General features: G+C 46.1%; 1 protein-coding gene across 1 annotated transcript in view; it reads right to left on the bottom strand.

Moving 5' to 3' along the window:
- Nucleotides 1-806: 806 nt before the first annotated feature.
- Nucleotides 807-27,005, bottom strand: part of CYBC1 (cytochrome b-245 chaperone 1) — a 29,748-nt gene continuing 3,549 nt past the window's right edge. Inside the window, exons 2-7 of the mRNA XM_068264192.1 lie at nt 24,273-24,365; nt 22,678-22,719; nt 19,189-19,262; nt 10,643-10,739; nt 2,851-2,995; nt 807-2,767 (exon numbers count right to left, since the gene is read on the bottom strand). Of these exons, the coding sequence (XP_068120293.1) occupies nt 2,647-2,767; nt 2,851-2,995; nt 10,643-10,739; nt 19,189-19,262; nt 22,678-22,719; nt 24,273-24,357 (564 nt within the window). The 5' untranslated portion in view covers nt 24,358-24,365 and the 3' untranslated portion in view covers nt 807-2,646. The remainder of the gene's footprint in view (nt 2,768-2,850; nt 2,996-10,642; nt 10,740-19,188; nt 19,263-22,677; nt 22,720-24,272; nt 24,366-27,005) is intronic.

Raw genomic sequence — 27,005 nt, 5'->3', positions numbered from 1 at the left:
CAGGCTGCATGCAATGTGTGAGTTGGAAGGATTCTCATTGCATTGACTATTGCTATAGAGGACATACAGTAAGCAGGAGGCTCTGGTATCATCCTGGCCTAACAAGAGGAGCTCTCCGAGGTAGCCGTACATCACTGTATAGCCAGATCCACCATTAGATAGTGATCCACATCCGTGTATGGCCAGATCCACCATTAGATAGTGATCCACATCCGTGTATGGCCAGATCCACCATTAGATAGTGATCCACATCCGTGTATGGCCAGATCCACCATTAGATAGTGATCCACATCACTGTATGGCCAGATCCACCATTAGATAGTGATCCACATCACTGTATGGCCAGATCCACCATTAGATAGTGATCCACATCACTGTATGGCCAGATCCACCATTAGATAGTGATCCACATCACTGTATGGCCAGATCCACCATTAGATAGTGATCCACATCACTGTATGGCCAGATCCACCATTAGATAGTGATCCACATCACTGTATGGCCAGATCCACCATTAGATAGTGATCCACATCACTGTATGGCCAGATCCACCATTAGATAGTGATCCACATCACTGTATGGCCAGATCCACCATTAGATAGTGATCCACATCACTGTATGGCCAGATCCACCATTAGATAGTGATCCACATCACTGTATGGCCAGATCCACCATTAGATAGTGATCCACATCACTGTATGGCCAGATCCACCATTAGATAGTGATCCACATCCGTGTATGGCCAGATCCACCATTAGATAGTGATCCACATCCGTGTATGGCCAGATCCACCATTAGATAGTGATCCACATCCGTGTATGGCCAGATCCACCATTAGATAGTGATCCACATCACTGTATGGCCAGATCCACCATTAGATAGTGATCCACATCACTGTATGGCCAGATCCACCATTAGATAGTGATCCACATCCGTGTATGGCCAGATCCACCATTAGATAGTGATCCACATCCGTGTATGGCCAGATCCACCATTAGATAGTGATCCACATCCGTGTATGGCCAGATCCACCATTAGATAGTGATCCACATCCGTGTATGGCCAGATCCACCATTAGATAGTGATCCACATCCGTGTATGGCCAGATCCACCATTAGATAGTGATCCACATCACTGTATGGCCAGATCCACCATTAGATAGTGATCCACATCACTGTATGGCCAGATCCACCATTAGATAGTGATCCACATCACTGTATGGCCAGATCCACCATTAGATAGTGATCCACATCCGTGTATGGCCAGATCCACCATTAGATAGTGATCCACATCACCGTATGGCCAGATCCACCATTAGATAGAACGCTCTCTGGTTAGTTCCCCTTAAGAAAGGGATCTATTACCTGCTCACAAACTGCACAGCAATTATCGTCCACATGCCCCCACCTGCCGGACCCCAAGGGTAAAGTGTCCCCCATGAGATCAGCGTTAAGTTTCTCCCGGCCTCCTCCAGTGTCTGCCATCACCAAGAGCACCGTTCCCAGGTGAAACATGCGCCATTGGCAGTGCCATATGGTATCGGCGCTCGTAGTGACAGTGGACAGTGAAGGAGGGCAGGAGAGGTGAGACTAGAAAACACTGAGCATGGGCACAAGGGGCTGCCGCTTTACACTTGGGGGACACCGGCTGGGGGGTGGTCTGTCGGTCATTGTAGTACTGAACATCATTATCGTCACACACCCGATTCAGCCCTTGCCACTGAGACTTCTCTGCCATTCCTGATCAATCTAATCAACCAATTTCGATCAGAAGATCGATCGGGAGGCAATGTTGCGGCACAGATTCTACTCCTAAAATCATCAATTCTGAAGGTCGATTGGGCAGCAATGTCACATGATGTGTGGGCACCCTTATAGCCTGGACACTGTTACAGGTTCTTCTAGTACCTTTCGCAAACCACAGAATACACATAAGATTATCTGCCTGTGGCTTGCTATATACGCAAATGAAGAATTCGTACCGCAAAGTCACAGGTCTGCCTCTACTCTGGAGAAGCGTCATGCCCCGATATACTGGTCAAGACAAATGTACAAAACAAAAGTTTCCAATACAAAATCATACAAAAATCCCTAAAACCATGCAGATCTTCAAGCAGGCTCTCATCGTACCTACACGTGCAGTATTTGGTAAGCTAAGTGAAGGCAACCTATGTTGAACAGCCAATCTTAACAAAATCAAGAAATCCCACATTATTTTTGGACCAATCAGAGCACGGCAAGCTCCCGTTAGCGTAATAATTGCGGTTGTAGCAGAATTCCACAATGCCGGGTTTCAGAGCAGAATATCCTCGTATGTTTTCAAGCATCAAAAGGGTCTAACACTGTTCCAAACTTGGAGTGCGTTTTCTAAGGATATTCGGAGTTGACCAGACTAATGCACATCCTTCGAAAGGCACAGGTAGGAAAACAATACAAAATAGTGCAATAAAAAACAGGAATAATAATACAAGTTGCAGGAAAAGTAAGAGAGTACTACAGGACTAGAAACTGAAGAAGGTTCTCTGTAGGACTCAGTTGAGGAAGACTGTAAAGCAGGGGCAGAAGATACGTCGTTCTCAGAGACCGTAAGCTTTGGTTGGTAAAATGGGCTGCTTTCCATGCTTCAATGGACAATTGTCTGAAGGACTCAGTCATCCTTATCCAAAGTTTCCTCGCTCTCGCTGCTATCCTCTTCTACTCTGGAGTGGAATCCTGCAGCATCCAAGTCCAGGAATGTGGTGAGAAGTTTGGCCACTGCTTCGACATCGCTAGAAGGGCAAGGGTTAAAAGGTAAGAGATAAAACGTTTTCACCACGTGTACCAGACACACGGATACACAGCCCAGGTTTACCTTCGACCTCCGAGCACCGCGCTCTGCGTCAGCGGGTGGGAGATCCCCGTCACAAGTCGTAAGACGATGAGGTAGCCTTTCCCAAAGTATCTAACTTTCTCTTCTCCCACGCTGATGTCTCTAATCTCGCTGAGGAGCACGACCACTAAGGTAAAGAGAAGACGAACATTGAATGCACATGAAACGGATTGGCTGCACATTACATGGCTTCTCAGTCAATCTGGATTGGCAATCTCAGTACAATATGATCTACAACCTCCGTACCACAATCTCATCTGCAATCTGACCTGTGCTGGCAACTCACTGCTGAGCAAAGCCAAGTACACACCTCCTTAGCGGTAATCCCGAGTCAGGCTCGGGACGGAAAGCCGCAGAACAGGGCAGTAATCCCGTGCCTGAGTGAGTTTCATGCAAGAGCTGCTGCAGGCCTTTTAGAGTCTAACAGCTTGTGAAAAATTGCATGGCTTTTAGACCTTAAATCTGGAAATAATCATACGCCAGGGAGGTTAAAGGTGGACTTACATTGTTGGGATCAACCATCAGGGTGCTTACACATGCCGAACTGATGTCACCGGTCGGGGATTAGGAGCTGATCCCCTTGGGCGATATCGCTGGGCCAGGCTACACACACGCGTCAGGTGTACAGCTGATGACGTGCTGTGTTGTTATGCAGGAGGATGATTAGCTGCGCATGGGTAACATTAAACGGGGGAGCGGCGTGAGCAATGGGATCAGCGTCGCTGGGTTTGAGAAGAAGATCTGTCTGGTGAATTGCTCGCAGTTTGGACATCGGGCGGTCGTACACATGCCTGATTGTCGGCTGAGGCAGTGGTCATCTGCCACCTCAGCCAACTTAAGTCAGGCAGTGTACAAGGCTTTAGATAGATCCTTCTCTAATCAAATCTGACCAGAGAGGGGTCTCTATTGCCTGCCCACTCACTGCACAAAGATCTCATGCTGAAATCTAATGGAAATCTCCCTGCGGCCACCACCCAAGTGTATATGTGTCCCTCTCCCTATGCACGGTGTTGAAGGCTCTTCTGTAACACGACGGTGCTAACCCTGGTCTTCTCTGGTGTCCAACATCACAGTGAACACCTGTACCACTTGGCACAAGGCGCCTGTGGTGACGTCACTACATGGGCCACTGCCATGGGGTACCAGCATTTGTGGTGCTGCTGGACACCGGAGGAGGCCAAGATTTGGGGTGGCGTGAGCCTTCAACACTTCACACATACACTTGGGTGGACACCGGCCGGGGGACCGTTGATTCTTGCAATATTGAACATCATTACCATTGTGCACCCGATTGAGCCATTCCGACCAAAACTTTTCATCCATTCTAATAGATCCTTTCAACCGATCAAACAATATATTGGGTGGTGATGTCGCGGTACCGATTCTCCTTCGATCTGATAAAACTATTGGATCGAAATGTGGATCGGTCTGCAAAATCTAATATTGTATAGGCACCCTAAAAAGTTTGTTGCATACAAAAAATTCCAGACGCACATGTGAATTATGTGAGGCAACGATCCTGTACATACTGCAACGGCGCGGTCAGTAACCGCTATACAGAGAGACACACGGGGGACAGTTACTGAAAGTTCACGTGGAAAAGCGAACGTGCGGAAATATTCATTCATGGTGAAATAATAGTTATACACATGTTCTGAAAAAATATTGTCAGGACAAATCCGAAAGAATAAATCGTTTGTTTTGCCCGGTAGTTTTAGTTGGACTGTTTTTCAGGGAAAAATAAAATCCCTGAAGGCCAGCTGTAAATTGCTCATAATTATTATTATTATTATTTTTTTTTGGGGGGGGGGGGGAATCAGTTTTTATTAGCAAACTACCTTACAGTAAACAGGTACATAGAACTTGCGGGTCATGGGCAGCATTCAACAAGTATATAGTATAATCTATTGCTTATTTCCATTAACTATTTTCAACTAGGTTATATATGAAAGTTCCACTGACTCAAAAAGGAACTTATTGTCCAAGTTATGTTACATTCATATTTCTAGAACACAGCTCCAGCCTAAACTGGACCCCATTTACTTGTAATGTGCTTTACCTCATACCACCTACCTTGTTCCTGGCCGCCTCTGCTTATAGTGAGCGCCATCTCCTACTGACTACCTTATTAGTGGCCACCTCTTATAGTGAGCTCCATCTCCTACCGCCTACCTTACTCCTCTCCACCTTCTACCACCTGCCTTGTTCCTCACCACCTGTAGTTCCACCTCCTACCACCTGCCTTGTTCCCCACCAGGAGTTCCACCCTCCTACCACCTGCCTTGTTCCTCACCACCAGGAGTTCCACCTCCTACCACCTGCCTTGTTCCCCCCCTATAGTTCCACCTCCTACCACCTGCCTTGTTCCTCACCACCAGTAGTTCCACCTCCTACCACCTGCCTTGTTCCTTACCACCAGTAGTTCCACCTCCTACCACCCGCCTTGTTCCTCACCAGGAGTTCCAACTCCTACCACATGCCTTGTTCCTCACCACCAGGAGTTCCACCTCCTACCACCTGCCTTGTTCCTCACCACCAGTAGTTCCACCTCCTACCACCTGCCTTGTTCCTCACCACCAGGAGTTCCACCTCCTACCACCTGCCTTGTTCCCCACCAGGAGTTCCACCTCCTACCACCTGCCTTGTTCCTCACCACCTGTAGTTCTACCTCCTACCACCTGCCTTGTTCCCCACCACCAGGAGTTCCACCCTCCTACCACCTGCCTTGTTCCTCACCACCAGGAGTTCCACCTCCTACCACCTGCCTTGTTCCTCACCTGTAGTTCCACCTCCTACCACCTGCCTTGTTCCTCACCACCAGTAGTTCCACCTCCTACCACCTGCCTTGTTCCTTACCACCAGTAGTTCCACCTCCTACCACCCGCCTTCTTCCTCACCAGGAGTTCCAACTCCTACCACATGCCTTGTTCCTCACCACCAGGAGTTCCACCTCCTACCACCTGCCTTGTTCCTCACCACCAGTAGTTCCACCTCCTACCACCCGCCTTGTTCCTCACCACCAGGAGTTCCACCTCCTACCAGCTACCTTGTTCCTCACCACCATTAGTTCCACCTCCTACCACCCGCCTTGTTCCTCACCACCAGTAGTTCCACCTCCTACCACATGCCTTGTTCCCCACCAGGAGTTCCACCTTCTACCACCTGCCTTGTTCCTCACCAGGAGTTCCACGCTCCTACCACCTGCCTTGTTCCTCACCAGGAGTTCCACCTCCTACCACCTGCATTGTTCCTCACCACCTCTAGTTCCACCTCCTACCACCTGCCTTGTTTCTCACCACCAGGAGTTCCACCTCCTACCACCCGCCTTGTTCCTCACCACCTGTAGTTCCACCTCCTACCACCTGCCTTGTTCCTTACCACCAGTAGTTCCACCTCCTACCACCTGCCTTGTTCCTTACCACCAGTAGTTCCACCTCCTACCACCTGCCTTGTTCCTCACCACCAGGAGTTCCACCTCCTACCACCTGCCTTGTTCCTTACCACCAGTAGTTCCACCTCCTACCACCCGCCTTGTTCCTCACCACCTGTAGTTCCACCTCCTACCACCTGCCTTGTTCCTTACCACCAGTAGTTCCACCTCCTACCACCTGCCTTGTTCCTCACCACCAGGAGTTCCACCTCCTACCACCTGCCTTGTTCCTCACCACCAGTAGTTCCACCTCCTACCACCTGCCTTGTTCCTTACCACTAGTAGTTCCACCTCCTACCACCTGCCTTGTTCCTCAACAGGAGTTCCACCTCCTACCACCTGCCTTGTTCCTCACCACCAGTAGTTCCACCTCCTACCACCTGCCTTGTTCCTCACCACCAGGAGTTCCACCTCCTACCACCTGCCTTGTTCCTTACCACCAGTAGTTCCACCTCCTACCACCCGCCTTGTTCCTCACCACCTGTAGTTCCACCTCCTACCACCTGCCTTGTTCCTTACCACCAGTAGTTCCACCTCCTACCACCTGCCTTGTTCCTCACCACCAGGAGTTCCACCTCCTACCACCTGCCTTGTTCCTCACCACCAGTAGTTCCACCTCCTACCACCTGCCTTGTTCCTTACCACTAGTAGTTCGACCTCCTACCACCTGCCTTGTTCCTCACCAGGAGTTCCACCTCCTACCACCTGCCTTGTTCCTCACCACCAGTAGTTCCACCTCCTACCACCCGCCTTGTTCCTCACCACCAGGAGTTCCACCTCCTACCAGCTACCTTGTTCCTCACCACCAGTAGTTCCACCTCCTACCACCCGCCTTGTTCCTCACCACCTGTAGTTCCACCTCCTACCACCTGCCTTGTTCCTTACCACCAGTAGTTCCACCTCCTACCACCTGCCTTGTTCCTCACCACCAGGAGTTCCACCTCCTACCACCTGCCTTGTTCCTCACCAGGAGTTCCACCTCCTACCACCCGCCTTGTTCCTCACCACCAGGAGTTCCACCTCCTACCACCCGCCTTGTTCCTCACCACCAGGAGTTCCACCTCCTACCACCTGCCTTGTTCCTCACCAGGAGTTCCACCTCCTACCACCCGCCTTGTTCCTCACCACTAGTAGTTCCACCTCCTACCACCTGCCTTGTTCCTCACCACCAGTAGTTCCACCTCCTACCACCTGCCTTGTTCCTCACCACCAGGAGTTCCACCTCCTACCACCTGCCTTATTCCTTACCACCAGTAGTTCCACCTCCTACCACCTGCCTTGTTCCTCACCACCAGTAGTTCCACCTCCTACCACCTGCCTTGTTCCTCACCACCAGTAGTTCCACCTCCTACCACCTGCCTTGTTCCTCACCACCAGGAGTTCCACCTCCTACCACCTGCCTTGTTCCTCACCACCAGGAGTTCCACCTCCTACCACCTGCCTTGTTCCTCACCACCAGGAGTTCCACCTCCTACCAGCTACCTTGTTCCTCACCACCAGTAGTTCCACCTCCTACCACCTGCCTTGTTCCTCACCACCAGTAGTTCCACCTCCTACCACCTGCCTTGTTCCTCACCACCAGTAGTTCCACCTCCTACCACCTGCCTTGTTCCTCACCACCAGTAGTTCCACCTCCTACCACCTGCCTTGTTCCTCACCACCAGTAGTTCCACCTCCTACCACATGCCTTGTTCCCCACCAGGAGTTCCACCTCCTACCACCTGCCTCGTTCCTCACCACCAGTAGTTCAACCTCCTACCACCTGCCTTGTTCCTTTACCACCTGTAGTTCTACCTCTTACCAGCTACCTCGTTCCTCACCACCTCTAGTTCCACCTCCGACCACCTGCCTTGTTCCTCACCACCAGCAGTTTCACCTCCTACCACCTGCCTTGTTCCTCACCACCAGGAGCTCCACCTCCTACCACCTGCCTTGTTCCTCACCACCAGGAGCTCCACCTCCTACCACCTGCCTTGTTCCTCACCACCAGGAGCTCCACCTCCTACCACCTGCCTTGTTCCTCACCACCAGGAGCTCCACCTCCTACCACCTGCCTTGTTCCTCACCACCAGTAGTTCCACCTCCTACCTTGTTCCTCACCACCAGGAGTTCCACCTCCTACCACCTGCCTCGTTCCTCACCACCAGTAGTTCCACCTCCTACCACCTGCCTTGTTCCCCACCAGGAGTTCCACCTCCTACCACCTGCCTTGTTCCTCACCACCAGGATTTCCACCTCCTACCACCTGCCTTGTTCCTCACCACCAGGAGTTCCACCTCCTACCACCCGCCTTGTTCCTCACCACTAGTAGTTCCACCTCCTACCACCTGCCTTGTTCCTCACCACCAGTAGTTCCACCTCCTACCACCTGCCTTGTTCCTCACCACCAGTAGTTCCACCTCCTACCACCTGCCTTGTTCCTCACCACCAGGAGTTCCACCTCCTACCACCTGCCTTATTCCTTACCACCAGTAGTTCCACCTCCTACCACCTGCCTTGTTCCTCACCACCAGTAGTTCCACCTCCTACCACCTGCCTTGTTCCTCACCACCAGTAGTTCCACCTCCTACCACCTGCCTTGTTCCTCACCACCAGGAGTTCCACCTCCTACCACCTGCCTTGTTCCTCACCACCAGGAGTTCCACCTCCTACCACCTGCCTTGTTCCTCACCACCAGGAGTTCCACCTCCTACCAGCTACCTTGTTCCTCACCACCAGTAGTTCCACCTCCTACCACCTGCCTTGTTCCTCACCACCAGTAGTTCCACCTCCTACCACCTGCCTTGTTCCTCACCACCAGTAGTTCCACCTCCTACCACCTGCCTTGTTCCTCACCACCAGTAGTTCCACCTCCTACCACCTGCCTTGTTCCTCACCACCAGTAGTTCCACCTCCTACCACATGCCTTGTTCCCCACCAGGAGTTCCACCTCCTACCACCTGCCTCGTTCCTCACCACCAGTAGTTCAACCTCCTACCACCTGCCTTGTTCCTTTACCACCTGTAGTTCTACCTCTTACCAGCTACCTCGTTCCTCACCACCTCTAGTTCCACCTCCGACCACCTGCCTTGTTCCTCACCACCAGCAGTTTCACCTCCTACCACCTGCCTTGTTCCTCACCACCAGGAGCTCCACCTCCTACCACCTGCCTTGTTCCTCACCACCAGGAGCTCCACCTCCTACCACCTGCCTTGTTCCTCACCACCAGGAGCTCCACCTCCTACCACCTGCCTTGTTCCTCACCACCAGGAGCTCCACCTCCTACCACCTGCCTTGTTCCTCACCACCAGTAGTTCCACCTCCTACCTTGTTCCTCACCACCAGGAGTTCCACCTCCTACCACCTGCCTCGTTCCTCACCACCAGTAGTTCCACCTCCTACCACCTGCCTTGTTCCCCACCAGGAGTTCCACCTCCTACCACCTGCCTTGTTCCTCACCACCAGGATTTCCACCTCCTACCACCTGCCTTGTTCCTCACCAGGAGTTCCACCTCCTACCACCCGCCTTGTTCCTCACCACCAGGAGTTCCACCTCCTACCACCTGCCTTGTTCCTCACCACCAGGAGTTCCACCTCCTACCACCTGCCTCGTTCCTCACCACCAGTAGTTCAACCTCCTACCACCTGCCTTGTTCCTTTACCACCTGTAGTTCTACCTCTTACCAGCTACCTCGTTCCTCACCACCTCTAGTTCCACCTCCGACCACCTGCCTTGTTCCTCACCACCAGCAGTTTCACCTCCTACCACCTGCCTTGTTCCTCACCACCAGGAGCTCCACCTCCTACCACCTGCCTTGTTCCTCACCACCAGTAGTTCCACCTCCTACCTTGTTCCTCACCACCTCTACTTTTAGGCCCGGTGCACACCAAAACCCGCTAGCAGATCCGCAAAATGCTAGCAGATTTTGAAACGCTTTTTCTTATTAATCTGTAGCGTTTCAGCTAGCATTTTGTGGTTTTGTGCAGCGGTTTTGGTGTAGTAGATTTCAGATATTGTTACAGTAAAGCTGTTACTGAACAGCTTCTGTAACAAAAACGCCTGGAAAAGTGCTCTGAACTGCAGTTTTTCAGAGCGGTTTGCGTTTTTCCTACACTTTACATTGGAGGCAGAAACGCCTCCGCAATCCAAAATCTGCAGCAGCCCGGGAGTATGCGTTTCTGCAAAACGCCTCCCGCTCTGGTGTGCACCAGCCCATTGAAATACATTACTCTAGCGGATCCGCACCCGCAAGCGGATCGCAAACCGCAGCAGAACCGCTCTGGTGTGCACTAGGCCTTAGTGTGCTTCATCTCCTACCACCTACTTTATTAGGGGACAACTTTACTATTGTGTTCTCCACCTACCTTGTTCCTGACCGCCTTTACTCAACGTCAGCAACCTCTTGTACAAGTTGAAGGTTTTCAAGATGGCCTTCCCCTCCCGCTTGTCAAATATGGCTTCCTGTCAAACAGGTAAAAACAATAATAAATTGCAGCCCATTTTCAGGCACAGATCTAAACGTACCCCTCTGATGTTTTACAATGAAGGTATGGAGGTGCCCAAAAAACAAAGAAATAACTAAAAAAATGAAGAGAAGAGTGGTCTGGACTACATATTACCCAAAGCGATACAACCATTTTTTCAGGGCATGGGCCCATCAAATGCTTTGTTTTTATTGCTAAATAAATGAACTGATACCACGCCTATAGTTAGTTTTACCGTAAAGTCCTACACCCAAAAGTACACCTGATCCAGAGGATTCCCAGATCCTTGTCCAACCCACCATTTCTGCATAGGAGCCGCTCTGTCTTCTGGCTACATTGCCAGCTGTGGACAAGTGAATCCGGGCTAGGCATGTGGGAGTGAGGTCCACCTACAACTGAATCATGCAAGAATGAGAACACCGGTTGTGGCAATCGTGTGAATGGGCCTCACCCCTCATCCTCATCCCAACCAAAAATACAGGTAAGCTAAAGGACAACTAAAGTGATGAATATATGGAGGCTGCCATATTTATTTCCTTATAAGCAATACCAGTTGCCTGGCAGCCCTGCTGGTCTATTTAGCTGCAGTAATGTCTAATTCACACCAGAAACAAGCATGCAGCTAATCTTGTCAGAAACACCTGATCTGCTGCATGCTTGTTCAGGGGCTATGGCTAATAGTATTAGAGGCAGAGGATCAGCAGGGCTGCCAGGCAACTGGTATTGCTTAAAAGGAAATAAATATGGCAGCCTCCATGCCCCTCTCACTATAGTTGTCCTTTAAAGTGACACTGAAGGAAAAAAAACTTATGATATAATGAGTTGTATGTGTAGTACATATGATAAATTAAACATTAGTAGCAAAGAAAAAAAAGTCTCAGAATTGTACCTTTAGTTATACAGCTTTTTTATAACATTGCATCATTCTCTAATAATTGTAGTTCACAAAACACATTCTGTATTTTAATCTTTAAAACAGAGCAGAGCTAATGACCCTCTGAAGTTCCCTGCAGTAAAATCTTATCTGTAATGCTCTTTCACCGTTTCGTTGACATAGAAGTGCTTCAGAAAATAGTACTGCAGCCGACTAAACTGGTCGGAGAGCTCAGAGAAGCTCTTGTGCATAGATAACAAGTGAAGTTTCTTACCTCTTCCTGTACTGGAAACAATATGATGCTCATATCTGTGCTGCTCATGTTCTATTGCTTAGCTCTACTACACATACAATTCATTATATCATAAGTTTATTTTCACTTCAGATTCCCTTTAATTGGTTCCCCCAAAAACTAGCAATAGAAAGGTAAGACTATGGCTATGGTAGGATTAGAGTGCGAGTTCCTCTGCTCTGAGAATAGTCAGTGACATGACTATGTACTCTGTACAGTGCTGCAGGAGAGATCAGTGCTATATAAATACATACTAATAATAATGTGGTAGGACATTACACTATGACTATGGTAGGATTAGATTGTGAGCTCCTCTGTGGACAGTCAGTGACATGACTATGTACTCTGTACACTGCTGCAGGAGATGTTAGTGCTATATAAATACATAATAATAATATGGTAGGACACTATGACTATGGCAGGATTAGAATGTGAGCTCCTCTGAGGACAGTCAGTGACATGACTATGTACTCTGTAATGTGCTGCAGAAGATGTCAGTGCTATATAAATACATAATAATAATATGGTAGGACATTAGGCTGTGACTATGGTAGGATTAGATTGTGAGCTCCTCTGAGGACAGTCAGTGACATGACTATGTACTCTGTAATGTGCTGCAGGAGATGTCAGTGCTATATAAATACATACTAATAATAATGTGGTAGGACATTACACTATGACTATGGTAGGATTAGATTGTGATCTCCTCTGAGGACAGTCAGTGACATGACTATGTACTCTGTAATGTGCTGCAGGAGATGTCAGTGCTATATAAATACATAATAATAATATGATAGGACATTAGACTATGGCTATGGTAGGATTAGAGCGTAAGCTCCTCTGAAAACAGTCAGTGACATGACTATGTACTCTGTACAGTGCTGCAGGAGATGTCAGACTCAGAGCTATATAAATACATAATAATAATATGGTAGGGCATTACACTATGACTGTGGTAGGATTAGAGTGTGAGCTCCTCTGGGGACAGTCAGTGACATGACTATGTACTCTGTAATGTGCTGCAGGAGATGTCAGTGCTATATAAATACATAATAATAATATGGTAGGACATTAGACTATGACTATGGTAGGAATAGATTGTGAGCTCCTCTGAGGACAGTCAGTGACATGACTATGTACTCTGTAATGTGCTGCAGAAGATGTCAGTGCTATATAAATACATAATAATAATATGGTAGGACATTACACTATGGCTATGGTAGGATTAGAGCGTGAGCTCCTCTGAAAACAGTCAGTGACAGGACTATGTACTCTGTAATGTGCTGCAGAAGATGTCAGTGCTATATAAATACATAATAATATGGTAGGACATTACACTATGACTATGGTAGGATTAGAGTGTGAGCTCCTCTGAGGACAGTCACCGACATGACTATGTACTCTGTAATGTGCTGCAGAAGATGTCAGTGCTATATAAATACACAATAATAATATGGTAGGACATTACACTATGACTATGGTAGGATTAGAGTGTGAGCTCCTCTGAGGACAGTCAGTGACATGACTATGTACTCTGTAATGTGCTGCAGAAGATGTCAGTGCTATATAAATACATAATAATAATATGGTAGGACATTAGACTATGACTATGGTAGGATTAGAGTGTGAGCTCCTCTGAGGACAGTCAGTGACATGACTATGTACTCTGTAATGTGCTGTAGAAGATGTCAGTGCTATATAAATACATAATAATAATATGATAGGACATTAGACTATGGCTATGGTAGGATTAGAGCGTGAGCTCCTCTGAAAACAGTCAGTGACATGACTATGTACTCTGTACAGTGCTGCAGGAGATGTCAGACTCAGAGCTATAAAAATACATAATAATAATATGGTAGGGCATTACACTATGACTGTGGTAGGATTAGAGTGTGAGCTCCTCTGGGGACAGTCAGTGACATGACTATGTACTCTGTAATGTGCTGCAGAAGATGTCAGTGCTATATAAATACATAATAATAATATGGTAGGACATTAGACTATGACTATGGTAGGATGAGAGTGTGGGCTCCTCTGAGGACAGTCAGTGACATGACTATGTACTCTGTAATGTGCTGCAGAAGATGTCAGTGCTATATAAATACATAATAATTATATGGTAGGGCATTAGACTATGACTATGGTAGGATTAGAGTGTGAGCTCCTCTGAGGACAGTCAGTGACATGACTATGTACTCTGTAATGTGCTGCAGAAGATGTCAGTGCTATATAAATACATAATAATAATATGGTAGGACATTAGACTATGACTATGGTAGGATTAGAGTGTGAGCTCCTCTGAGGACAGTCAGTGACATGACTATGTACTCTGTAATGTGCTGCAGAAGATGTCAGTGCTATATAAATACATAATAATAATATGGTAGGACATTACACTATGACTATGGTAGGATTAGAGTGTGAGCTCCTCTGAGGACAGTCAGTGACATGACTATGTACTCTGTAATGTGCTGCAGAAGATGTCAGTGCTATATAAATACATAATAATAATATGGTAGGACATTAGACTATGACTATGGTAGGATTAGACTGTGAGCTCCTCTGAGGACAGTCAGTGACATGACTATGTACTCTGTAATGTGCTGCAGAAGATGTCAGTGCTATATAAATACATAATAATATGGTAGGACATTACACTATGACTATGGTAGGATTAGAGTGTGAGCTCCTCTGAGGACAGTCACCGACATGACTATGTACTCTGTAATGTGCTGCAGAAGATGTCAGTGCTATATAAATACACAATAATAATATGGTAGGACATTACACTATGACTATGGTAGGATTAGAGTGTGAGCTCCTCTGAGGACAGTCAGTGACATGACTATGTACTCTGTAATGTGCTGCAGGAGATGTCAGTGCTATATAAATACATAATAATAATCTGGTAGGACATTAGACTATAACTATGGTAGAATTAGAGTGTGAGCTCCTCTGAGGACAGTCAGTGACATGACTATGTACTCTGTACAGTGCTGCAGAAGATGTCAGTGCTATATAAATACATAATAATAATATGGTAGGACATTACACTATGACTATGGTAGGATTAGAGTGTGAGCTCCTCTGAGGACAGTCACCGACATGACTATGTACTCTGTAATGTGCTGCAGAAGATGTCAGTGCTATATAAATACATAATAATAATATGGTAGGACATTACACTATGACTATGGCAGGATTAGATTGTGAGCTCCTCTGAGGACAGTCAGTGACATGACTATGTACTCTGTAATGTGCTGCAGGAGATGTCAGTGCTACATAAATACATAATAATAATATGGTAGGACATTACACTATGACTATGGTAGGATTAGAGTGTGAGCTCCTCTGAGGACAGTCAGTGACATGACTATGTACTCTGTAATGTGCTGCAGGAGGTGTCAGTGCTATATAAATACATAATAATAATATGGTAGGACATTAGACTATGACTATGGTAGGATTAGAGCGTGAGCTCCTCTGAAAACAGTCAGTGACAGGACTATGTACCCTGTAATGTGCTGCAGGAGATGTCAGTGCTATATAAATACATAATAATAATAATATGGTAGGGCATTACACTATGACTGTGGTAGGATTAGAGTGTGAGCTCATCTGGGGACAGTCAGTGACATGACTATGTACTCTGTAATGTGCTGCAGAAGATGTCAGTGCTATATAAATACATAATAATAATATGGTAGGACATTAGACTATGACTATGGTAGGATGAGAGTGTGGGCTCCTCTGAGGACAGTCAGTGACATGACTCTGTACTCTGTAATGTGCTGCAGAAGATGTCAGTGTTATATAAATACATAATAATAATATGGTAGGACATTAGACTATGACTATGGTAGGATTAGAGTGTGAGCTCCTCTGAGGACAGTCAGTGACATGACTATGTACTCTGTAATGTGCTGCAGAAGATGTCAGTGCTATATAAATACATAATAATAATATGGTAGGACATTAGACTATGACTATGGTAGGATTAGAGTGTGAGCTCCTCTGAGGACAGTCAGTGACATGACTATGTACTCTGTAATGTGCTGCAGAAGATGTCAGTGCTATATAAATACATAATAATAATATGGTAGGACATTACACTATGACTATGGTAGGATTAGAGTGTGAGCTCCTCTGAGGACAGTCAGTGACATGACTATGTACTCTGTAATGTGCTGCAGAAGATGTCAGTGCTATATAAATACATAATAATAATATGGTAGGACATTAGACTATGACTATGGTAGGATTAGACTGTGAGCTCCTCTGAGGACAGTCAGTGACATGACTATGTACTCTGTAATGTGCTGCAGAAGATGTCAGTGCTATATAAATACATAATAATATGGTAGGACATTACACTATGACTATGGTAGGATTAGAGTGTGAGCTCCTCTGAGGACAGTCACCGACATGACTATGTACTCTGTAATGTGCTGCAGAAGATGTCAGTGCTATATAAATACACAATAATAATATGGTAGGACATTACACTATGACTATGGTAGGATTAGAGTGTGAGCTCCTCTGAGGACAGTCAGTGACATGACTATGTACTCTGTAATGTGCTGCAGAAGATGTCAGTGCTATATAAATACATAATAATAATAATAAGGTAGGACATTACACTATGACTATGGTAGGATTAGATTGTGAGATCCTCTGAGGACAGTCAGTGACATGACTATGTACTCTGTAATGTGCTGCAGGAGATGTCAGTGCTATATAAATACATAATAATAATCTGGTAGGACATTAGACTATGACTATGGTAGAATTAGAGTGTGAGCTCCTCTGAGGACAGTCAGTGACATGACTATGTACTCTGTACAGTGCTGCAGAAGATGTCAGTGCTATATAAATACATAATAATAATATGGTAGGACATTACACTATGACTATGGTAGGATTAGAGTGTGAGCTCCTCTGAGGACAGTCACCGACATGACTATGTACTCTGTAATGTGCTGCAGAAGATGTCAGTGCTATATAAATACATAATAATAATATGGTAGGACATTACACTATGACTATGGCAGGATTAGATTGTGAGCTCCTCTGAGGACAGTCAGTGACATGACTATGTACTCTGTAATGTGCTGCAGGAGATGTCAGTGCTACATAAATACATAATAATAATATGGTAGGACATTACACTATGACTATGGTAGAATTAGAGTGTGAGCTCCTCTGAGGACAGTCAGTGACATGACTATGTACCCTGTAAAGTGCTGCAGAAGATGTCAGTGCTATATAAATACATAATAATAATATGGTAGGATATTAGACTATGACTATGGTAGGATTAGAGTGTGAGCTCCTCTGAGGACAGTCAGTGACATGACTATGTACTCTGTAATGTGCTGCAGAACATGTCAGTGCTATATAAATACATAATAATAATATGGTAGGACATTAGACTATGACTATGGTAGGATTAGAGTGTGAGCTCCTCTGAGGACAGTCAGTGACATGACTATGTACTCTGTAATGTGCTGCAGGAGATGTCAATGCTATAGAAATACATAATAATAATATGGTAGGACATTAGACTATGACTATGGTAGGATTAGAGTGTGAGCTCCTCTGAGGACAGTCAGTGACATGACTATGTACTCTGTACAGTGCTGCAGGAGATGTCAGTGCTATATAAATACATAATAATAATATAGTAGGACATTACACTATGACTATGGTAGGATTAGAGTGTGAGCTCCTCTGAGGACAGTCAGTGACATGACTATGTGCTCTGTAATGTGCTGCAGGAGGTGTCAGTGCTATATAAATACATAATAATAATATGGTAGGACATTAGGCTATGACTATGGTAGGATTAGAGTGTGAGCTCCTCTGAGGACAGTCAGTGACATGACTATGTACTCTGTAATGTGCTGCAGGAGATGTCAATGCTATAGAAATACATAATAATAATATGGTAGGACATTAGACTATGACTATGGTAGGATTAGAGTGTGAGCTCCTCTGAGGACAGTCAGTGACATGACTATGTACTCTGTACAGTGCTGCAGGAGATGTCAGTGCTATATAAATACATAATAATAATATAGTAGGACATTACACTATGACTATGGTAGGATTAGAGTGTGAGCTCCTCTGAGGAGAGTCAGTGACATGACTATGTACTCTGTAATGTGCTGAAGGAGATGTCAGTGCTATATAAATACATAATAATAATATGGTAGGACATTAGACTATGACTATGGTAGGATTAGAGTGTGAGCTCCTCTGAGGACAGTCAGTGACATGACTATGTACTCTGTAATGTGCTGCAGGAGATGTCAGTGCTATATAAATACATAATAATAATATGGTAGGACATTAGGCTATGACTATGGTAGGATTAGAGTGTGAGCTCCTCTGAGGACAGTCAGTGACATGACTTTGTACTCTGTAATGTGCTGCAGAAGATGTCAGTGCTATATAAATACATAATAATAATATGGTAGGACATTAGGCTATGACTATGGTAGGATTAGAGTGTGAGCTCCGCTGAGGACAGTCAGTGACATGACTATGTACTCTGTACAGTGCTGCAGGAGATGTCAGTGCTATATAAATACATAATAATAATATGGTAGGACATTAGACTATGACTATGGTAGGATTAGAGTGTGAGCTCCTCTGAGGACAGTCAGTGACATGACTATGTACTCTGTACAGTGCTGCAGGAGATGTCAGTGCTATATAAATACATAATAATAATATGGTAGGACATTAGACTATGACTATGGTAGGATTAGAGTGTGAGCTCCTCTGAGGACAGTCAGTGACATGACTTTGTACTCTGTAATGTGCTGCAGAAGATGTCAGTGTTATATAAATACATAATAATAATATGGTAGGACATTAGACTATGACTATGGTAGGATTAGAGTGTGAGCTCCTCTAAGGACAGTCAGTGACATGACTATGTACTCTGTAATGTGCTGCAGGAGATGTCAGTGCTATATAAATACATAATAATAATATGGTAGGACATTAGGCTATGACTATGGTAGGATTAGACTGTGAGCTCCTCTGAGGACAGTCAGTGACATGACTATGTACTCTGTAATGTACTGCAGGAGATGTCAGTGCTATATAAATACATAATAATAATATGGTAGGACATTAGGCTATGACTATGGTAGGATTAGACTGTGAGCTCCTCTGAGGACAGTCAGTGACATGACTATGTACTCTGTACAGTGCTGCTGAACCCTGTCTGACAAGAGCACTGCTTACCTCCCATTCCTCCAGGTTCTGGATGGCCACAAACAGACAGCCGGCCACATAGAAGAGCTTCCAGGCAAAGCTATCTGCAGGGGAAATACAAACACACATGAAGTAGGTCAGCTTGTCCTCGCGTGTAATACAGCCACTGCCCAGTAGGGGATACGAGACCAACAGTCCCAACACAACATTCCCTTAGGATTCTTGGAAGCATTGCCAGCTATTAAGGGACAATTGAAACAAGAGCGATACAGAGGCTGCCATAGTTATTTCCTTTTACACAATACCAGTTGCCTGGCAGCCCTGCTGGTCTACTTGGCTGCAGTAGTGTCTGAATCACACCAGAAACAAGCATGCAACTTATCAATAATGTCAGAAGCACCTGATATGCAGCATGCTTGTTGTAAAATTTGGGTTTGGGTTTTTTCATTAATGATCCACATTTTTAGCATGTATTGTTAATGTGCCATTGAGCTGCCCTGGGAGGTAAAAATGATGCTCGGCCCCCTTAAATGAAACTGGAGTGCCTGGATGAAACCCACACAGATATGAGGAGAACATACAAACTCTGTGCAGATAGTGCCTGGTTAGAATTGTCTGCCTCTCGCGCTGCAAGGCGACAGTGCTTTCCACTATACCACCCACAGCTTCTCTCATCAGGTTTTATGTCATTTCAGGTAAACTTTAATCTGCGATCGGTGACCTCATTTGGCTCTTATAAACACCTTAAAATTGCAGCAAAAGATTATCCCCCCCCCCCCCCTTTAGTGATTTGCAGAGAACTCCTCTTCTTACCTCCCGAATTAGAAGTTTTCTCACAAAAGGAGAGCAAAGCTATAATTAAACATGACTTTAGGTAAGAAGTTTGGAGGCAATTTAAACGTAATCCTATGTTGAGAAACCTGCCGGCAGAGAAGGATAACAGACAAAGCCTTCCTTTCTCTAACGCTACGTGCTGATGTTATGGCAATAGGAAAAGTGGCTTTAAGAGTCAAACATTTCACCGCAGCCAAATCCGGAGGCTCAAAACCTTCTTCTGTTAATCCAGCTAAGACCTATTTTACGTTCCAGAGCAGAAAACTCGTCTTCACAACCACCCATTTCCTTTCCACGGCCCGAGGAAAGCTACAGACACGCAATTCTGAGGATAAGGGAACATTTTTTAAAAAATGGGCTCCTAGAAAAAGAACATGAACTTTGGACGGTGTTAAATATCAAATCTACATCCAGACAGACGGGTATATTTAGTAAAAATAGCCACTTCACCAATTCTTCATGGTTAAAAGGACACCCAAGGCAAAAATAACCTAATTAAATAAACAATTGTATTTATCATTCTAAAAATGACTTTTTAAGATATTCCACAGTTTTATTTTATGTTTAACCACTTAAGGACCAGGCTCTTTTTGCCTGATCTGTGGAGCGTGGGCTCTCCAGTCCACAGCACAGATTAGGTTTGCAGCATGGCGATCAGACTTCCCCCCCCCCCCCCTTTTTCCCTACTAGGGGGATGTCCTGCTGGGGAGGGGGTCTGATCGCCGACGGCTGCCTGTGATTTGCGGGGGGGCTCCTCAAAGCCCCCCTCCGCAGCGATTTCTGCCCTCTCTGCCCTTACCTCGCTCTCCCTCTTTCTATGGGCTGCGCAGGATAGGCTTCAGCCTATCAGATGCCGGAGATCCACGACCAATCAGAGGCCGGGGTTCGCCAATCTCCTTTAGAGCGCCGTATGATGTAAACAGCGAGGATTTCTTCCCTGCGTGTTTACATTTAGCCTGCGAGCCACGATCGGCGGCTCGCAGACTGTTCACCCTCCGTGAACTGACATGGAGCGGCCGTTTCCATGTAATTCCACTTACGACCAGCCGCCGCCTATCGGCGTTAGGCGGTCGTTAATAAATCTACTTTTTAAGTATTAACGGTTTTTTTTTTTGCTCAATGACACATTCATAGACGTATGCCAGCGCTAAAATCTATGAACCATTGATGCTTTTTATCTCTTTCCTGCTCTCAGAAGCCATTTTCTGCTACGGAAGTGTTTATAGTTGGAATTTCTTATCAGCGAGGGTCACACTGTAGTCACTTCCTGTCTGAGTCAGGACTGAGTCAGCCACTTACATACCTGATACACATGGAAGCGCGGCAATGGAGATGAAGTAGGTCCCAAGCAGAAGGAGCGGAGGGCTCCCGGAGGTTCTGGAAAGCCTCTGGAACGTCGAGAGGCTTCCCGCTACTTAGTTAAGTATCTAATTTTAAAAGATTTCTTCCTCCACAAGTAAAGCCACTGTGACAGAGGAGACCACCTTCCAGCAAACTAGAAACCAGTTTACCAGAAAGCCCTTTATTCAACAAGACCTTGTGCTCAATAATCAGAACATCAATTTGAGATTCTGAACTATCAGGTCTTTAAAGTGGATCCGAGATAAACTTACACATTTCATAATTGTGCCCCTTGCATATAGTTTATAGGGCATTCCTCAAGCCAAATAATTTTTGTTGTTGTTTTAATACTCTAATTCCCTAGGAGGACGAGGCTTTTCCCAAAGGAGGAGGAGCCATTACCAGCCAGAGATTGCAGAGGCAAGGGGGCAGAGAGGGGAGGAGAGAGGAGTGGAGTTTTCACAGGCTGAGGGGTGGAGATGCAGAGCAGCTTGCCTGTGTGATGACCAGCAAAATATGGCTGCTCTCATTGTATCACAGGAAGAAATAATCATATACTGTTGAAGCTGTTTGCAGCTAGATTTGCTGTGTAAACTTTTTTTGTAAATCTAAACTTTAGATAAGATATATAGACAAGTTACTTGTTATAGTTCGTTTTTCATCTCGGATCCATCTCTGGGAGTAGCCGGGTCATTGTAGTCTAGACTAAGTAGTGTGTGGGACAAACTTGCTTTTTTTTGGGTCAAAAAAGGACATCAGAATGATCTTGGCTTGGTCTTCAAAGATCTTTTTTAAATCACACTGGTGAAACAATCCCGTATGTCTGCGTCTCCAAGAAAACTGACAAGAAATCATTGAAGGGTGATAGAGGACTAGTGGAATCTTCTGTGCTTCCTGTTCCCATTAAGAGGCAGAGCAATCTCTAGTGAGACCCCCAGTCCAGGAGGAGGAGATGGAAACCAGCTTTGGTTGAACAGGCCGTTAAGCCATTTTCACAAGTATGAGGATTTGTTGCCCAGGAGTCATTCGCAGTTGATGCCACGGCAACAGTGCAGGGCCAAGGCTGCATGGGCCTGGGAGCTAGCAACGCGTTCTGTTGCTATGCAGTCGGAGGAGGGCCGATGTAGCACACAGAGCAGGCAAGGTAAGTGGGGAGAAGAATGCCCTCACACCAGCGCTTGGCCCAGTCCATCCATCAGATGGATCGCCTGCCAACACACCATGTGGGATCGGTCGCTGTACACAAACTAGATCCTCAGCACAGCCGGACGTTATTGGATGAGTTTAATCTAGCGTGTGTACATAGCTTTACAATAAGATGGGCGATTTATATCTCTATCTTACCTGTGCTATAATACGCCGCAGCCAGGCCCACCGAGGAAATCCCTGGAAGGCAAGAAGTTGTGTTAATACACACGTTACATCGGTGGAAATAATGGCTTTATCATTAGCTGTTGGAAAGGTTTGTCAATACACATTAAAGGGAACCAGTGATAGGGATAAGGAGGCTGCCATATGTATTTGCTGTTAAGCAATACCAGTTGCCTGGCAGCCCTGCTGATCCTCTGCCTCTAATACTTTTAGCCATAGCCCCTGAACAAGCATGCAGCATATCAGGTACTCTGACTGGATTAGCTGTATGCTAGTTTCAGGTGTGTGATTCAGACACTACTGCAGCCAAACAGATCAGCAGGACAGCCAGGCAACTGGTATTGTTTAAGAGGAAATAAATATGGCAGCCTCCTTATCCCTCTCACTGCAGGTTCCCCTTAAAATGGACTTGAACTCTTGCACAGAACAGATGGAACACATAGAGAAATGCACCCTGTATGTATTTAGAGAGTTTAGCCTCTCTAATCCCCCCCCTCATCTGTGACTAATCACAAGTTTTAACTTGATCTCTCAGCTTTGTCAGCTCAGAAATCTCCTCTGCCACAGCACAGCAGCTAATTGATAAATAGAAGGTGTTAAAGGGAATGTTCATGCAAATAAAATAAAATAAAAGAATCTACTTGCCCGCTGTTTCCTTCAGCCCCTTACAGCCGACATGTCCCACGCCGCAGCTCAGCTCTCAGCCGCCGGCCTGGGGTCATCGCCGGTGCAGAGGTCGCCTTCTAATGCGCCTGCCCGAGTACAGGCACTGATAGCGGCACTCGCGTAGGCGCGATAGAGGAATACCTCGCGAGGTCGGCCTCTGCACCGGCGGGGACCCCGGGCCGGCGGCTGAGAGCTGAGCTGCGGCGTGGGACATGTCGGCTGCAAGGGTTGGAGGAAGCACCGGAGAAGTAGATGGGTTTTTTTTTTTATTTGCTCGGATATTCCCTTTAACAAATAGGTCTGCTTCTATAAAAGCAGGAAGTAGACACACTGCAGATTTATTGCAGGATTTGTATCAGCTGTAACAAAGAATTTTTTTTCTTTGAAGCCGGCTTCACACTGCATACTCGGCGTCAGACAGGCCTTTGGGGAATACCGCATTACTATGCGGTATTCCCCTTCTGGCATCCGGCCAAATAGGAAGTGATGCGCACTTGTGGTCACTTCCTGTTTCGGGTATATGGAAGTACATTGTAAAAATACGCTTCCACGCATGCGCATTACAAAGTCGCCGCCAACATTTTTAAAATACCTGCTTCGCCATTGACTTCCATGGCTTCCGGTCTGCCGTGCGTCAAAGCAAATACACCCGGTAAGGTAGTTATGGAAGCACGGCAGATTGAGCACTTCCGATGCAGCGCACCAAACCGCAGGTAATATGAAAGCACCCATAGACTTTCATTGTCCTGCAGTAGCAGTGCGGTAAATTGCCGCGGCGCACCGCGCCAGTGTGAAAGGACCCTAAAGCTTATTATGCTGTTGCTTATCTTTTAGAGCACAGAGGAAGTTCTGAGTTTAGGTCCTCTTTAATGGAACATCTGCCTATACCAGCACCAGCTTACCGACTAAGAGAGACCAGGCCCGGATACTGGGGCTCCTCTTTAGATGCAAGTATGTTCCCGTCCGGCTCTCCACACGCATATACATGGCTGCCTCTGCAGGAGGAAGAAGAGATCACTGGATAAATTAATTACAGTGCACTGCATGGCCCAGCATGGACACATCAGCAGAGGCTGCCATCTTCTGCAACCCATGAGAAGTCTTGTGTAACGTCCACATCCTGGTCTCGGGTGACTCACTGATGGGGTGTGAATGGGGAGAGGACTGAGGAACTACCCAGAATAGGGAAGTCTGATTATAGTACACACTGCCACAGACGCCAACTGATAGTCAGCCTCACAAAACAGGAAATGGCCAAGCTGTTGTCTCACAGAGGTTACCGGTCACTAATAAACTGCTTACTTTGGATGTCACTAAGGCCTTGTTCACATCATAAATCGCAAATACGAGCGCAAGCGCTGAGTGTTTTTGTGTGCAATCTTTTCAAACAATTCCTCTGCGTTTTCGGCGCATGGAGCGATTTTGTGCAAGTGCTTTTCTAAGCGCTTTTGATGAGCGATTGAGATTTTCGCTTCCTGACGTAAGTCAAGAAGTAAACTCTGATCTGGAAGATAATAAATACGATGGGCCTGATTCACAAAGCGGTGCAAAGTGTTTGCACGCCTGTGAAAAGCCCTTTATCACGCTTAAACCCAGTTTAGGCGTGATAAAAAGAAGCTTGTGCGAAATTCCCGCGCGCAAAACTTTATGGGCGCTGTGCACGCGATTGTGCATGCAACACTTTGCGCGCGGGACTTTGCGCGCGATCAGCAGCACAAAGCGGTGATAACTCAGCTAGTGCAAAGGTTATCACGCCTAAAGTCTTTTTAGGCGTGATAACTGGGTTATCACCGCTTTGTGAATCAGGCCCATTGTATTTATTCATCAAAGCACCGAGAAAATCGCTATACAAACCGCTTTTTCAAGCGCTTTGCGATTTCCCTATATCTTCCATTGAGCAAAAACGCTCAGAAAATTGCACAGGCAGCGCTTTGCTGAGCGGAAACTAACCGCTCAGATGAAAACTCTCTCATAGGGAATCCTTGCACAAGCTTTTTAGGGCGATTTTCAATGTCGCCGGTGCTTAAAAAAAGGGCAAAAATGCCCTAAGTGTGATCGAGCCCTAAGAGCCCGTTTCTACTGGGGCTGTTTGCGCCCGATTTCACGTGCACGAAGGAGGATGCAGAATCTCGACCTATTAAAATCAATAGGCTGTGTCCAAATTTGTGCACATGAAAAAAATTCTGATGTATTCATAGTCGTGCATGGCATGGCTACAGGGATTCGGATGAGTAATTTGCGTGCACAAGTGCTGGCGACGGTCGGCCGGTGCTAATGGGAACCCATCCTTATTGTGTTTCTTGACTTGATGTCATACCTTGGCGCTCTTGCAGACCTCCTCATGCCTACCGCTCCCCCTGTTCTCCTCCGTTACATTTTAATAGTCCCCCCAAAGCTACTTCCTGATGGGGAGGGTCGTTGTGCAGGCGCTGCCCGGGAACGCGCATTCTTGATCGCGCGGCCGTGGCCAGGAGTGCTCTACACATGTACACTACAAATTTGTGATGTTGCGCACATGTGCAGAGCACTCCCAGGCGGCGTCATGCGATCAAGCATGCGCGTCGCCAGGCAGTGCTGCACACCGACCCTCCCGGGCAGAGTAGAATTGGGGGAGCGGTCAGCATGGATTTGCAAGAGCGCTAAGGTATCCTTTAAAGTGTAACTGTCGGGCATAAAATAAAAAATCAATTCTCCATTTGTATCTGGTAAACAAGTAATAAGGATGCTAACCAGGCAATCCAAACGGTAAAATCACTGTTACTTTTCTTGTTGATAAATGATCATTCCCCAGTTTACCTGACTCTTATTTGGTACACAAAAAGGAAGTTGCAGTAATGCAGCCTGATTGGCTGAAGCCTCTTTCCCTCCTGTTTTCCCCTCCCACACCTCTGTTCCTCTCTGATTGGCCAATATTTCTCATGCTGAGACAATGCACTTTCAAAAGTGAAGGGCGGGCAAATCAGGCAGAGGAGAGTAAGGGAGGAAATGACATCAGAATTGGCTTCAAAATAGCCACAGCTAAAATGGGAAATGCTAAGGTTTAACTCTTTTTTTTTTTTTTTTTTTACTGTAGAAAAATCACTAATATCAAAACGTGGACCGTGCAATACATATGTTATGTAAGCAGAGCAAGTATTTATCTACTTAAGTGTTTTTTTCTGAGATAGTATGGCTGACAGCTCCTCTTTAGTAACTAGTAGTAATATTAGACTATGACTTTAGTAGAGACACTAGAGACTAGACTATAGACTGTGACTATTGTGAGGACATCAGATTATCACCAAGTACATCATGTATGAGCCATGGGCAACACACACACACACACACACACACACACACACACACACACACACACACACACACACACACACACAGCAATCCTCCACATCCCCAGTGACTGCAGAGACACACACACACACACACACATACATACATACATACATACATACATACATACATACATACATACATACATACACACACACACACACAGCAATCCTCCACATCCCCAGTGACTGCAGAGACACACACACACACACACACACACACACACACACACACAAAACAATCCTCCACATCCCAAGTGCTTGCAGACACACACACACACACACACACACACACACACACACACACAC

The sequence above is a fragment of the Hyperolius riggenbachi genome, chromosome 12 (assembly GCF_040937935.1).
Source record: "Hyperolius riggenbachi isolate aHypRig1 chromosome 12, aHypRig1.pri, whole genome shotgun sequence".
NCBI lineage: Eukaryota > Metazoa > Chordata > Amphibia > Anura > Hyperoliidae > Hyperolius > Hyperolius riggenbachi.
The sequence above is the reverse complement of the archived record's forward strand: the minus strand, read 5'-3'. Positions and strand labels throughout refer to the sequence as shown.